The sequence below is a fragment of the Silurus aristotelis genome (genome assembly GCF_946808225.1).
Source record: "Silurus aristotelis genome assembly, chromosome: 14".
In the NCBI taxonomy this organism is placed as follows: Eukaryota; Metazoa; Chordata; class Actinopteri; order Siluriformes; family Siluridae; genus Silurus; species Silurus aristotelis.
The window spans coordinates 8,034,438-8,049,187 of record NC_139587.1 but is presented as its reverse complement, the minus strand read 5'-3'; the positions used below and the strand labels follow the sequence as shown (position 1 = coordinate 8,049,187).

Sequence of the window (14,750 nt, the reverse complement as noted above, 5' to 3'; positions counted from 1 at the left end):
AAGCACTCAAGTACTGTAGCAGGTTCTGTTTGCGAAAAACATGATCTGTGAATGTACAAATGTTGTGGATTTGGAGAATCTAAATATAGGTAAATCTTTGGATGATACAATCATCATGTGCTTCATGTGCTCACAATAGAAAATACAGCTGAGACATTAAGAGTTTTGCAATATTGAAATTCTCCCTCTGCTTTTTTTGGAATGGCTGCGGCTGTTTCCATTGCGACCAAGAGTTGAGTATTGTTGCCTACTTATTGCACAATCTGTGCTTATTCAAGCAATACAGATCTGTACACCCCCCACTTGCTTCTGTGTGATGAACTACATTTAGTGCAGTTTTTTTTAAACAGTGCAACTGACATACTTCCTGTCAAGCTGCTGACTAACCACAATTTCCTTATTTACTTGTAGCTATGTCTACCCAAAGGCAAAATAAGCATAGCTGGCATACTGAGTTTAACATAAAAAGTGATATAAATCAGACAGTAAGACATGCAAATTTTAGGTAGTGTATAGAACTACAAATGCTTTTCAATACACCAGTAACCGAAAAAAATTTAAATACGTTTTAAAAATTAAAAATAGATTTTTTTTATTTTACAGGTTTCCTTTTCTATAAAAAAATATTGCAGTGTAAATACACTATGTTCAATAATATGAATATTTAGAAAGTACATACAACATAAAGCATTATCTATACAAATAGCTGCCATGAGTCTTTATGCATTCAAAAATTTAAAAAATAAAGTTTTTAGTTCATATGTCAAAAATCTTCAAAGATATGAGTTAATTGGGTTTAAAAAAAGGTGTTATAGTTTATAAAGTCAGCATCAATATAAAAAATTATTTTAGCCAGAATTCAACATTTGAACATCTGAAATCTTCTGACTTACAAAAAAATAAATAAAATAAAATAAATTCCTTCATAATAAATCCAGTCGTATTAATGGCTGAGGTAATGTCCTGGTTCATAATCAATACAATTTTCCCAACACCTAAAATACCAATTTTTGTGGTAATACATATAAATATATATACACAGGTGCATTTTAACAGGTTAAAAGATTGCTGATGCTAAAATGTCTTCGTTGTAATTTGTTTTCCATAATTATTGTTCTTGGGCGCAGTACAACAAAGGAATCTTCTGTCCAAGACGAGGATTTAGTTTGTTCATTGATGCCAGGTTTCCGTGTCTTCTTGCTGGTACGTGCTGATAGTCTTGGCTCCTGTTCTGTAGTTACATGAGTCCTGTCTGTTCACATCTCTGTCAAGAAGATAAAGTCGTCATAGCGCGGGTCGACAGGGGAGGCAGGCAGAAAGGATTAACATGCTCAAAGTGTACCCAGATGTCTGGGGACTTATGATTCATGATCTGCACTTATCCCTACAACCCACTGATAGCATGGCATGCTGAGAGCAGGCCTTGTAAAACCACTGGTCTTTTGTTGATAGGCAGCCACTTGGGTAATTTAGTAGCAGCGCCATTATCGCGGCAATGAAAATTTCATTTCTGTCTGTACTCTTTATCGCAGATTGCACTCTAATTTTTGAGTCGGGGACATATGAGCACCATATATTTTAGCATGCAGTGAAGAGTCGCAATCAAAAACAAATATCTCCACGTCGTATATCTGCAGTGCGTAAAAGCCCGCATTTGCATTATCTAAGTTACTTGAGTGAGGAATTGACTCTTCATTAGGAAAGCTGACCTTGAATTATTAAAAAAGTAAGGAAATTTAATACAAAGCTAAAATGTATAAATATTGCACATATCCTTGCAGGAGGTATCTAGAATTAAGGCTCGTATGCATTATTTGTGTACATGAAATATATTTTTGTGGTGGTACTGTTAGTTTACCTGCAAGCTCCTTGTCCAAGTTCTCGATAAAGCTCTCTAGGTCGGAGGTGTCCCCGAGTTTGGCTGAAGGAAATAAAAGTTAAAGGCAGAGTGAAGGAGGGGGTGGAAGATGGAGTGCTCTGGAATGTGAAAACAAATGCTGCTAAGTGCCCATGCATTTTCTCTGGAATATTCTACTGGAGGAAATGCAATCTGACAGTTTGGGACGAGGGGACTAAAAAGTAAAATCCAATCCCACACTTGATAGCAAAAAAAAACTAATTCGCAGCGGCATGTTTAACCGGCTTTGAATCGGGTTTTAAAATCTTATCGTAAACATCCTCCACTAAGAGATTAGCTCAGTTAGCCTGAAACAGATCATCTCTTGAGTGTTGCATGGGTTTGAAGTGGAACAGTTCAGAGCCTTATCCTTTTTTGAATGGTCGCTTGACGTAACAAGATAAAGGGCTTTCACTGATAAATACTTCAATTCATTTCAAGCTTCTATAATAATCCATCTCATCAAACACCTAGTTCCTCAAATTAAAAGGTTTGCGTGCACAGGGATGGACCACACTGAGGTGCCAAATGCTAGCACAAAACTGGAAGTTGCATCAAAGTATTCAATTGCACAAAACTAAAATAGCACCCACACACAAACACACACATATACACATACATACACACATACAGATGCCTTCAGCTTTGTTGTGTAAATATGATGGTTACCAGAATTGAAATATAACAGCAATACCTTTCTGTGAAGTTGATACGCCTGCGGTGTTGAGCTCTTCTACACTCGCATTTAAGCTGCTTGCCTGAGGTGGTTCACTAGCTGAGAAACACACATACACACAGACAAGTGATTTAATGTTCCAAATCTAAAAAATAGAATGACTTTACAGTGGTAGAGGATACCATTTCACGTCAAAGGCTATTCTTTATTCTTTACTCTACATACCTTCAACCTCATCCATGAAAACCCCATTTGTACATTTGTATGTAGTCAGACTGATATGAACGATACAGAACAACAGTTCATTTAGTGGTTTTGATCAGTGAGAAACCCACGTGTGATTTTCACATTTCGAGTTATTAAAGCGTGTGTTCTTTTTTTTTCTTTTTTTTCTTTAGGGTCACACATGATACAACTCTGTATCCCATGTGTTATATTTCCCTACATGTGTAGAAGTAAATTCTGGTTAATGTCAAATCTATTCATACATAGATCTGCAGTCATATTGTAAATGTTCATGTATGTGAGCAATACATTATGAAAGATATGAATCTGAGATATCAGCAGCATTAGTGTGGAAATAAAATATAATGGCAATCATTAAAACTTTGGTGAAAAGTGAAAGAAATTTACCTTGCAATCTAATCCAAAATTTGTCTTTCGGTTCCTTCACCTTGAATCTCCCTGATTTCAGTTTCAGATTCTTAAGAATATAAAAGCTTATATTTTTCATGTCGGGACAAAGATTCTTGTAGAAAAAAAGGCTTGCTTGATATAGTCTATTTGTTTTACTTAATCTGACAGAAAAAAAACACTAACTGTTTTGGCTTCTGATGATTTTTATTTCCTTTATGGTTATAGATAAAAGCAGGTAATTAGTGTGAACATTAACATCACTTTATTGTTTCAGGTATAAGACTTTTCATTTGGGACATTTTGATTTTACTGCATTTTAAATGTGTAAATACCTAATTATAGTTACTCTTCTGCATTTCAGAAAAGAACCGGTTCCCGGTTTCGTGTAACCACGTGGGTTCTCGCGAGAGTTTGCGTGGCGTGAGGGTAATCTCACGTGCATTTGTGTAAAACAATAGAAAACTCTCTTTTAAAAGTTATTTAATTACCTAAATGATTAAAAAGCAGTTATTTTTATTTCGCACTTGTACCATCACGGGATGTAAGATACACGGCAGACGAGTGCAAGTGCACACACTAGAAGGAAGGTGATGGAGTGACGCGCTCACCGTCATCCGCATCCTCGATGCCGCTGTCCGTCACCGCGTCCGCGTGGACGCCTCGCAGTTCCGCCACGCGCCCGCTCACCTGCGGGACTGACATCTTCTCCACCACGGCCTCGAACTCATCCAGGAGCTCTCCCATCTCACTGTCCAAGTCTGCAGAGGGGTCATTGTATAAAAACAATCATTCACTTCAAACCCACGTCCAGAGGGGGGAAAAAGTTCATATACTGTAGGGGGAAGTTTTTTTTAGCTACACTTCTGCTTTACCGGTGTGTGACCTGGTTTTCTGATCAACAATTAATGAATCAATCAATAGATAACAATACACTTATAATGAGGTTAAAAAATAATATTTATAATCTAATAATTTAAGAAGTAAACTATTGTATATATAATATATGATTGGAATTCAATAATCAATTAATGCGAAAAATGCGAAAAAAATCGAATAAGTTCACTTGTTTATATAAATCTCTCTTTTTTCATTCTAATAAATCGAATGAAATTCTAAAATGTATTTCTATACACTGAAGACCAACCAATAAATGAAGAAGAAAAAGATTTACCTGTGAAGGGTGAGGTCGACATGCTGACTGTTGAGCCTCAGAAAGTAACTAATGGGAGATCAACAAAAAAGTTGAGTGAGATATTTGAGTAAAATACCACTCTGAGCCACTACGTCATGAACTACGTTGCAGGAAGGCGGAGCCGCTGTCAAAAAAAAAAAAGAAAACGTGATTTGATTGGTTGGTTAAAAAAAGACACAGCCACATCCCCCGCCCATTACTGTCTCCGAGCAGCGGTGTTCCACTCTGAGCTTGGAAAGGAAGATCTCAGCCAATCAGGGCGCAGTTTTCCTCTGATGTAACCGAGACGGAGAGTGACGAAAAACCTGAGTTGTGGAGGGTATGACATGTATTTGCAAAATTGTTTTTTTTTTTTATACGAAGAATGACAATTTGTAATGAAAGTACAATATATACATGAATTTACTTAACGAAAATATCATATACATAAGAATAAATGGGCTTTTATAAATGACTAAATTATATGTGAATCTCTTAGAACAAATGAAAAACAAGAAAGAATGCTCTGAAAACACTGAAATTGATGTCATTTTACAGTTATTGTTGTTTTACAGATACTCTTCTATCACAAATCACTCCTGCTATCACTCTTCTCCACCCACTCCACCCTGCCTGCACTCTTTTCTTCACTTCTCTAACACACTCTCCATTACTTTGCACTATTGACCCCCCCGGTACCTGGATTCCTCCACCTTCTCCACCTCTTCTCCCTCCAACCGCACCACTCCACTGCCCTCCCGCTCATTCACACACATGAAATCAGCAGCATTATGTGTAAATGAATCATAATGGTAATCATAAAAACTGCTGTTCAAAAGTAAAAGAAATCTACATTGAAATCTGTCTCTCAGATTCCCCACCATGGCCTTAATCTTGTCTAGTAGCTTCCTGATTTTAGTTCTTAATAGAGCATGAAAGCTTATCGCACAACTTTTCTTAAAGAAAATGTAGCTTAATATAGTATATTTGTTCTACTTACCCTGAAAGGAAAGTACTTTAATTGTTACATAAATTAATTAATTCATGTATTACTTAATACCATACATAATTTTTCCATTTCTTTCAGTAAACGTCTCTTTATTCCTTTATTTTATAGTGATGACATAAATATACTTATATTAGCAATAATAAGTATAATAAATGTGGTTATGTCTAGTATCTAAGTATTTTAACTCCTTATTCTCATGGTCAGTTCACATCAGTTTCAAAGCTATTCAACAGCTCCTTTATTTTAGAATCGGAGTCTACAGCTGTCTATAGGCTTCAGAGCAGAAAAGCTAATTTCCTTCTACACCAGTCAATTGTTTTTGTCTTCTAAGGAAGGGGTCACCAACGTGGTGCCCGCGGGCACCAGGTAGCCCGCAAGGACCACATGAGTAGCTCGCGGGCCTTTTCTAAAAAATAGCTGTTTCCTACTTTGTTAAATTATTGTTGATAATTATTATGAGAAATCATTAGCATGGTCAGTGTCTTCACATAGATGAATATCATTCATTATTAATAATAGCATATAATAAAAGGTCAATTGAGCAAATTTGTTATTTCAGATCAAACTAAAAACTGTGTGTATCAAACTGGTAGCCCTTCATATTAATCGGTACCCAAGAAGTAGCTCTCAGTTCCAAAAAGGTTGGTGACTCCTGTTCTAAGGCAATTGACTTTTCATTTTTGTCAGTGTAAAAATTAGCTAACACTGTAATTAACACTCTTCAGCATGCATACACACTTAAAAAACTTTCAAACCATTGTATATGCGTCTGCTTTTAACTAGCCTAGGTGAACACATACAAGTTTATACAGAAGATTGCTATGTTTATCAAATGCATTCTCTGTGGCTGTCCTTTCCAACTTTTTCAATCAAAACCACATATGGTCCCTAGGTCAAATCTACTTTTTCTCCCATGTGGCACTTTCCAGACTTTTGTAGCTTTAAAGATTTCCTTAAAATGGTACATTTCCTCATTATAAACATTTGAACAAAATGTTCTGTTTTATCATAAATAAAATATGGGTTTATGAAATGTTCAACTTATTGTGTATATATATATATATATATATATATATATATATATATATATATATATATATATATATATATATATATATATATAAATGAATATTTTCAAGAAGGATAGATGATTCATTCATTTCTCTTTAGATGAGCAGTGTTCTGTTAATAATGCAAGAGAGGTGGTCATCCACTGCATTATTGAACTTCTTGGGAAACATGGATGTCATCAGATAATTCAACGTATGTCATCTTAATTTAATTATACCAGTATTTTTTTCAGAAAAGTTTAATTGTTTCTTATTTTTATTTATATTTTTTACTATTAAAATTTTTTTTTCAGATCAAGACTTTCTGCTTTTTAAATGTGGCAGGAGAACAGACAGGGATTGAACAGCTTGTAATCGCAGTTATTGTGAGCAGGAAAGGAGCTTAAACAAGTGATCCAACGGGCACTGGAATCCATGTTGAGGGGTTGAAAGTTATTACAGTTCCTAAAGATGTTCCCAGTGCAGAGATGGGATGTAACGATGTACAAATACTATAATATATATACACAGCAGCTCTGTATGCAACAGTTCTGTTGATCAAGAATAGAGATGTCTGTAGCTGAGAATAGTAATTGTAATAAATTAACTTATCACTTAACTGTAATAGAGTCACTTATTTAAATTCATCTTTTAATTTTGTTTGTTATCCAATTCAAACAGATTTAATTCACTAAAATTCATTATTTCAATGAATAAACTCAATAATAATAATATTAGTCACTTAATAGTCATAAGTGTACAAAATAATTGAATTTAATATTATTTATTGGCATAGTGGGTCTGTTTAAATTTTACTAAATATTTTGTGTGTGCTATTTGCAGTTCACATTTTAAATGGTTTATTTTTAAGAAGCCTATTTGATTCATTCTAATGAAATGATTAAAGTAATCTGCCACAGTTTATCACATTATTAACAGTGGCACCCCTTGTATCAAATGCTAGGCCAGTTTATTCAAATGGAATGAATCAATAGATTATGATTTGTCACATGACCCTTAACTTAAATACATGGCATGGCCAAAGGTTAGTGCACCTAGTCCTCCTTTCTATTTGTGATGACTTCCACTTTTCCCCAATGGCAATATATATATATTATGTGTGTATCTTCTTCTTCTTTGGGCTTCTCTTATTAGGGGTCACCACAGCGGATCATCCGTCTATATACTCCTCTGTCCTCTACATCTGCCTCTTTCAAACCAACTACCTGCACGTCTTCCCTCACCACATCCATAAACCTCCTCCTTGGTCTTCCTCTTTTCCTTCCTGAGTGGCTCCTTCCTCAACATTCTCCTACCGATGTACCCCTTGTCCCTCCTCTGCACATGTCCAAACCATCTCAATCAGGACTTTCTCACGTTGTCCCCAAAACATCCTATATTCACATTCCCTTGAATAAGCTAATTTCTAATCCTGTCCATCCTCGTCACTCACAATGAAAATCTCAACATCTTCAGCTCTGCTACCTCCAGGTTTATGTATTAACCAGCTTATAGATGTTAATGACACAGCAGTTTCATAGATGTCAATTGACTGAGCAATATCATACGTCAATAATATGCAATAAACACATAAAACACAGACATGTACTAAGGTTACCTTAAGCTCTACTTCATGTAAAACCTGGCTAGGTGTAGTAGCCAGTGTATACACTAGAGGGCAGTGTAAAAGTAGTCGATACAGTTTACTACACTTAGCGTTCACATTATTGGAACATGAAGATTCATGCAGTTATCTTGATCCCATGGGCGCAGACCTGTTGAAACAGGGCCGTTAAGAAAATACACGCACCTTTTTCTGTCCTTTTTCTGGTCTTCGACTGGCCGGTTTGGGTGACTCTGTGCACATGATGGTGAAGATTCTTATTCTTGGTTGACAGGAGTGGAACTTATTATGGTGTTCTGCTGTTCTCTACCTCAAGATCTTATGTGCTGTGCATTGTGAAATGCTTTTCTGCTCACCACGGTTGTAAAGACCACTATAGACTTTGGCTCTAATTTAGGCTATAATTTCTCCCTTATCGAAAGGGGGTTTCAGTTAGCAGATCCTCCGCTCAGGGAAAGTTTGTTTTTTACATTATTCTGTATAAACTCTAAAAACTGTGGTGTGTGTGAATCTGCCAAGAGATCAGAAGATTCTGAAATTCTTCAACCAGTCTATCGGACACCAACATCTGATGATCTCACATGAAATGATCAAACATCATATGATCAAAGTTGCAGTGTTTTTTTTTTTTTTTTTTCGATTTGATGATTCTTGTGAACTTTTAGTGAAGATCTTGATCTATATCTGCATAATTTATTGCAAGAACTGATGCCCAATGCTCGGCCAATTAGATAAATGCATGCAAATGCAGGTGTTCCTAAAAAAGTGAATGGTGAGTGTATGCACGCAATACTTTAGACCCTGTATACATAATGTACATTATATATTGAATAAATTCAATATCGAATTCTGCAGGCTCACCATTTCTTCAATAAATAATCTCACCTGATTACCATAGTAATAATAAAGACTGTACTGCTCATAATGTACACCCATTCAGTACATTTAGTTTTCTTGATTTAGAAGTAAATAATTGTAGGAAAAGTAATTGTTTTTATGTAATTTAGTTGAGTTGCTTTTTTTTTTTAGAATGGTTCCTCTTAAGTCTTCCTTAATGTTTTTGTGCTCAAGTTTTTCCTTATTACTTTTACCTCTGGTTTGCTCATTTGGGATCAAAATCTACATCCAGATTTCTGAAGCTGCCAAGGAACCATGTCTGTTGTGCTGCTCAAATAAAGTGGAATTGAAATAGAAAAATGCTTGGGTTATATTCATTAGGCAGAGTACTAATTAACATATTAATAATTATAGCAATGGAACGCCTTCATAATGATTGTTTGTGTGTGTGTGTGTGTGTGTGTGTGTGTGTGTGTGTGTGTGTGTGTGTGTGTGTGTGTGTGTGTGTGTGTGTGTGTGTGTGCGTGTGTGCGTGTGTGTATGAAGGGGGGGGGGGTATATTAATTGTGTGCAATGTAACAGGATTATTTTTTTTCACTTGAATCAAACTACTTTGGCAGCATAAACATGAGCAAGAATCCGTATAAAGGAGTGTGAAGATTGACAGAACTGGTTTTATTTTACACCTTTCACTTGCATTTGGCAGTTTAAAGAGTTCCCTCCCTCAGAAATCTTAGTCACACTCATGTTTCATTCCACACAGCTCGCAACCACATGAAGAATGAGCACCTGCGTTTCACGGAACTACGAACATGGTGTGTCTGTTACAGGTGAGTTGTTTATGCACTGTCTATCCACCCTTATTTTTGTTTAGGAAATGAGTACCCGAGAGTTGTTTTTTTGTCTCAAATCATTTTGTGCAGGGTGTCCTACTAAATGCTTTTTTGTTTTTCTACAAGGCTGTCTTTCTGGCAGACCCACTTGTTAAACATGCTCAATGAGATAAGGTGTGTATGCAGGAACAGTATTGTATAAGAAGTGAAACGACTTACAACATGAAAACTTTCATATCTAAAACTATGATATGAGGAACACGTCTTCTTTAAATAAATGTACTGTTCAAATGCAGAACTACACTAAAACTCGAATGGTTTATGAATTAATAGGGATGATGTGGCTGAAGGAGTCGGATATACCTGTAATGCAATTACAATTTATATAATTATTTAAAAATAATTTACAACGTGATGGTAAAAACGATTAGATTTTTCTTCATTTAGGAGCCATAAACTGTATATATATTTAGTAGTAATAAATATAGAAAGACAAGGTGTATTTTTATGTCTCTTTATTGTCTTCATCAAGAGAGAGCTTTACAAACCTATACTGTAATATTCTATAGTAAAATATGCAGCGTTTTTTTTGTGAAAACAAGTGATTCAGATTTACACATTCTTTGTCTGCATTAAAAATGTCTGTAAATGTTTTTGAGAGCCAATCGCAAGTGTAAGTGCCGCAAATGTAACAAACACTACTAGTAAAGCTGACAAAAAAGTATAGCTACAGATGTTATACGATCATTTAAAATGTTGTAACTTTGACTTGTGCAATTCAAACATATGGAGTGCACAGTGTTGTCTGTTATATACTGTTACACTTTATCCTAAGGACTGTGCCTTTAAACTTTGAATAACTGTTAAACATTTCATATGGAAAATGGGGTGTTGTTTACATTAGACTGCTAAAGACTTTCTTTGGTTCTCTTTAGAAGGTGCTTCTCGTGGCATCTGTCAGACAGATCATATGCCACACTCTGACCCTTTCGACACTGGAGGAACGACCGGAAGGAATTAGGATAGGCACCCTAAGCACAGCGTACTCTCCACCATACCAGCTGCTTGCGAAATCATATTTTCAAGTGAATGAGGAAACTGGGAATGTGTACACGACAGATCAGATGATTGACCGAGAGACTCTGTGTCCATCACAGGAGGGTGGCTACTGTACCATCTCAGCCGATGCCATAGTGGGCCCCGAACAAGAACTAATTAAGATAACTATTATCGTGGAGGATATAAATGACAATGCTCCTTTTTTTGAAACAACTGAAATTCGTTTAAAAATTCCAGAGGATACAAGTGTTGGGATAAGAGTGCTTTTAGATGACAAAGCTCAGGACGAGGACATCGGTAGTAATGCGCAGATAAGGTATCATTTAGAAGGCGCTAAAGGATTCTTCACAGTGGCTCAGGACAGTTCTTCAATTGAGCTGATTGTTGAAAGAGAGCTGGACCGTGAAACTCAAAACGAGCACTGCATGGTCCTTGTTGCTGTGGACAGTGGATCTGTGCCACTAAGTGCTACGGTGTCTTTAATTGTTACAGTGCTCGATGTTGATGATCAGTGCCCGCAGTTCAACCCTGATAACCCTTGCACTGTTTCAGTGCCAGGAGGAGTGACCCGGGGAACAACAGTGACCCAGGTTCAAGCAATAGATCCAGACCTTGGCAGCAACAGTCAGATCACTTACTCCTTCAGTCTCCAGATCTCCGATCGGGCCAAACAACTTTTCCACCTGGACAGAAACACAGGCAGGATCAGTATAGCTATGGATATGAAGCTAGACAGCCCGGAGGAACATGTGTTAAAAGTGGTTGTGAATAGCCCACCTTGTCCTGTCGAGCAAACTCAGGTAACTGTATATCTGCAGCCATTACGTAGCCCAGAGCCAACTATTGAGATCAAGTATGTGGCACAGTATAGAAACCAAACTATAATATTACCGGAGAATGAGCCACCGACTCTCCTGGCTCTTTTAGAGCTGAGCGACGTCTCAAGTATCCAACGAGTTCTGTCCTTAGAGGAAGACAGCACAGCTTTCACTTTGAAAGCCCAAGCAGGCAACTATCTACTTTCAACCTTAAAGCCACTAGATTTTGAGCTGTGTAGCAAATACCTTCTTACTATTGTTATAAGAGAAGCCCAAGGCAAACATGTGCATGCAAAGAAACAGATAAAAGTGGAGATTGAAGACGTGAATGATAATGCACCACAGTTTGAGGAGACTTATTATCAGGTGGAGATAGAGGAAAACAATGAGCCTGGCATCTCTTTACTACAAATCAGTGCAAGTGATGCAGATAGCCAGCTTTATGGCAAAGTGTCATACAGGTTGATACATAATAACCCTGCTATCTTTAATATTGATGAAGTGACAGGAGTAGTGTCTGCTTTAGAATCTTTAGACAGAGAACAACAGGGAGAATACATTCTCACACTGTTGGCCAGGGACAATGGTTCTCCTCCATTAGAGACCTTTACATCGATGGCCGTAAAGGTCCTGGATCAAAATGATAACCCGCCAACTTTTGTCACAACACACTTAGTCTTCTTCATCTCCGAAGGTATTCCATACCTAGCTCATGTTGGAAACATTGGAATTGTGGATCCAGATGAGGGAGATAATGGAAAAGTGGTTGATATGCAAGTACTAGGCACACACGTTCCCTTCGCCATAGATATGTCCCAGTTGGCACTTCGCTGTATAGGTGAGGTGGACCGAGAGAAGCATGACTATTATGAGCTGATCCTGCTGGCTATAGATGGAGGCACTCCTCAGCGTTCCTCCACTGCATCTGTAACTGTTTTTGTCGGGGATGTAAATGATAACCAGCCCCAGGTGCTCCTGCCAAGCAACAACTTCTCCTGCCAGACCATATCCCATAATACCAGGGTTGGCAGCATCATCACCAAAATATATGCTATTGACCATGACTCAGGCATGAATTCTGATATTTCATATCAGATTATAGCCAGAAGGCCAATCGATCCCAGCCCATTTCAGATTGATCCACACTCAGGGAACATCACACTGGCACAGCAGCTTGTGAGCAGAGATTACGGTATGCATCACCTTTTAATCAAAGTCAGTGATAGCGGGAAACCTGCACCTCTTCAGACCACAGTGTGGGTTCATATACTGGTCAATGAGATGTCCACGCAGTGCAACCTAACCACTGTTCCCCCATATTTTCCACCAGACACAGAGCCCCCACTGCCACCGAAACCATATAACCTAACAGAGAGTTGTACAAAACTGCCTTGGCTCCTGCTGCTCTGTGGCTTGGGTATGATGGTGTTCTCCATATGCATGTCTTTGGTCACCTTTATAATTTGCATGAAACAAAAACACTTGCAAAAAAGAACATGTAAAAGAGATTGCACAATAGAACATGAACTGGAATATTTAAAGTAAAGGAAATGTGTTTTCCCTTTTTTTAATTACAATGTTGTATTATAATAAGACATGGAAAATTTACTCAAATATAATTTAAATAAATTTCAAGTTATTATGAGTTACTTTCCAGGATCTCCAAAACTGCAAACTGCTGTTTCCGGTCTGCAGTGGTCAGTATCTATTAAAAGTGGTCCACTGAAGGAACAGCGGTGAACCGGCGACAGGGTCAAGGGCAGCCAAGGCTCATTAACGCACATGGGGGGAGCGAAGGCTTGCCTGATCCAACAGATGAGCTCCTGTAGCTCGAATTGCTGAAGAAGTTAATGCTTTTAGAGCTATATGGGTCAGAACTGTTGTGGCAGCAAAAGGGGGACCAGCACAATATTAGGCAGGTGGTCATAATGTTATGCCTGATCGGTGGTCATTAATTCTGACATGGATTAAGCAGGTGCTGAAGATAAATGAATGAATTAATGAAAGATATTTGACCCAAATCAAACAGATGTTTCTCTAAGTGATGAAGGGTATTGATATTCAATAATTCCTTGAGGTCAAACAGTTGGATTGGGCTAGTGCAGAAAGAGTGGATAATTATTAACAAACAATAAGCTTTATTGGTCAGTGATTAAAGGAGCGGTCCTTTGTGCCGTGGGCGGCTGTGAGAGTTGAATGCTCTAAGAAACCAGCCAGACACCGAGTTTCTAATCCTTTAAGGCCTTGATTGGAACTTTCTCAAATTTCCAAAAATAATTGATGTATGTCAGGTATTAGCTGCCACAAAGGAGATTCTTTTTCATTTAAAAAAAAGTGTGCTGCTTTGGAGAACACTGGGGGATTCGTTGGCTGCTGAGAAATGACGTATTGTCTCAAATCACTGTATTTCCTGTCATTAAATACTCTTCCTTCTCACTCTATGTACAAATGCCATTAAAGTGTGATGTATTAGGTATGTATTCGTACAAACCTGTTGCAATCTGAACTTTCTTAAGCTTTCTCTCTTTCAGGTTCGCTAAATAGTAATCCAGTGGTCATAAGTTCAAACTTTTGAGCCAATTGTGCACAATGTGCTTGCATGCAGTTTTGCATGACTGCATTTCTGGCATTTCAGGGGTATTGTGGTGAGTTATATCAGGTTATATCAGTTCACTATGATGATTGCATTATTGCTTATCATACATTCAGCAGTGCATACACCAAAAAAAGATGAAAAAACAACTGACTTTTCCTTGCTTTAGCTTTAGCTCCCATTTAAATGTTCAATATATTAATTAAGTGTCAGTGTAAAAAAATAATTTATAATTATACAAAGCATATTTGTGTCATTCACTGCTGCAAGTTACAAATAAACATACATGTCTTGACAGGTAGACCAGAGCACATGGAATGTAACCACTGATATCTATCTTTACTCAATCTTAACGCTTACCTCATGAAAAGGAATACATGTGACAATGCAAGTCTGGGAAAGATCTTTGAAAAATGTAACATCATGAAATGTCTGTATCAATAACATATGGATTATATAGTTACTGTGGTGGCCTCGGTGCACTTTCAAAGTTATCATACACACCCAGGGATAAAGTCATTTTATTGTCATTTCAACCATATTTAGCT

The 14,750-nt window shown here is 37.2% G+C and overlaps 2 protein-coding genes across 5 annotated transcripts; one reads left to right on the top strand and one right to left on the bottom strand.

The window, feature by feature from the left end:
- Positions 1 to 495: 495 nt before the first annotated feature.
- Positions 496 to 4,510, bottom strand: LOC310736718 (uncharacterized protein). The gene is made up of 5 exons (XM_083560489.1): positions 4,381 to 4,510; positions 3,818 to 3,967; positions 2,592 to 2,672; positions 1,859 to 1,921; positions 496 to 1,264 (listed from the first exon to the last, which is right to left on the bottom strand). The coding sequence occupies exons 1-5, from the start codon at positions 4,400 to 4,402 to the stop codon at positions 1,257 to 1,259; spliced, it is 324 nt and encodes a 107-aa protein (XP_083416615.1). The 5' UTR covers positions 4,403 to 4,510; the 3' UTR covers positions 496 to 1,256.
- A 191-nt stretch (positions 4,511 to 4,701) lies between these two features.
- On the top strand, positions 4,702 to 13,254 carry pcdh20l (protocadherin 20-like). Of its 4 annotated transcripts, none has more exons than XM_083560269.1 (3): positions 4,702 to 4,720; positions 9,663 to 9,729; positions 10,668 to 13,254. In XM_083560269.1, exons 2-3 carry the CDS (start codon positions 9,712 to 9,714, stop codon positions 13,152 to 13,154), a joined length of 2,505 nt encoding a protein of 834 aa, XP_083416395.1. In that variant the 5' UTR covers positions 4,702 to 4,720; positions 9,663 to 9,711; the 3' UTR covers positions 13,155 to 13,254. The 4 variants fall into 4 exon arrangements, with proteins under 4 accessions (XP_083416395.1, XP_083416394.1, XP_083416393.1 ...); XM_083560268.1 differs by lacking the exon at positions 4,702 to 4,720 and adding an exon at positions 8,739 to 8,834; XM_083560267.1 differs by lacking the exon at positions 4,702 to 4,720 and having other exon boundaries at positions 9,538 to 9,729.
- The last annotated feature ends 1,496 nt before the right edge of the window (positions 13,255 to 14,750 follow it).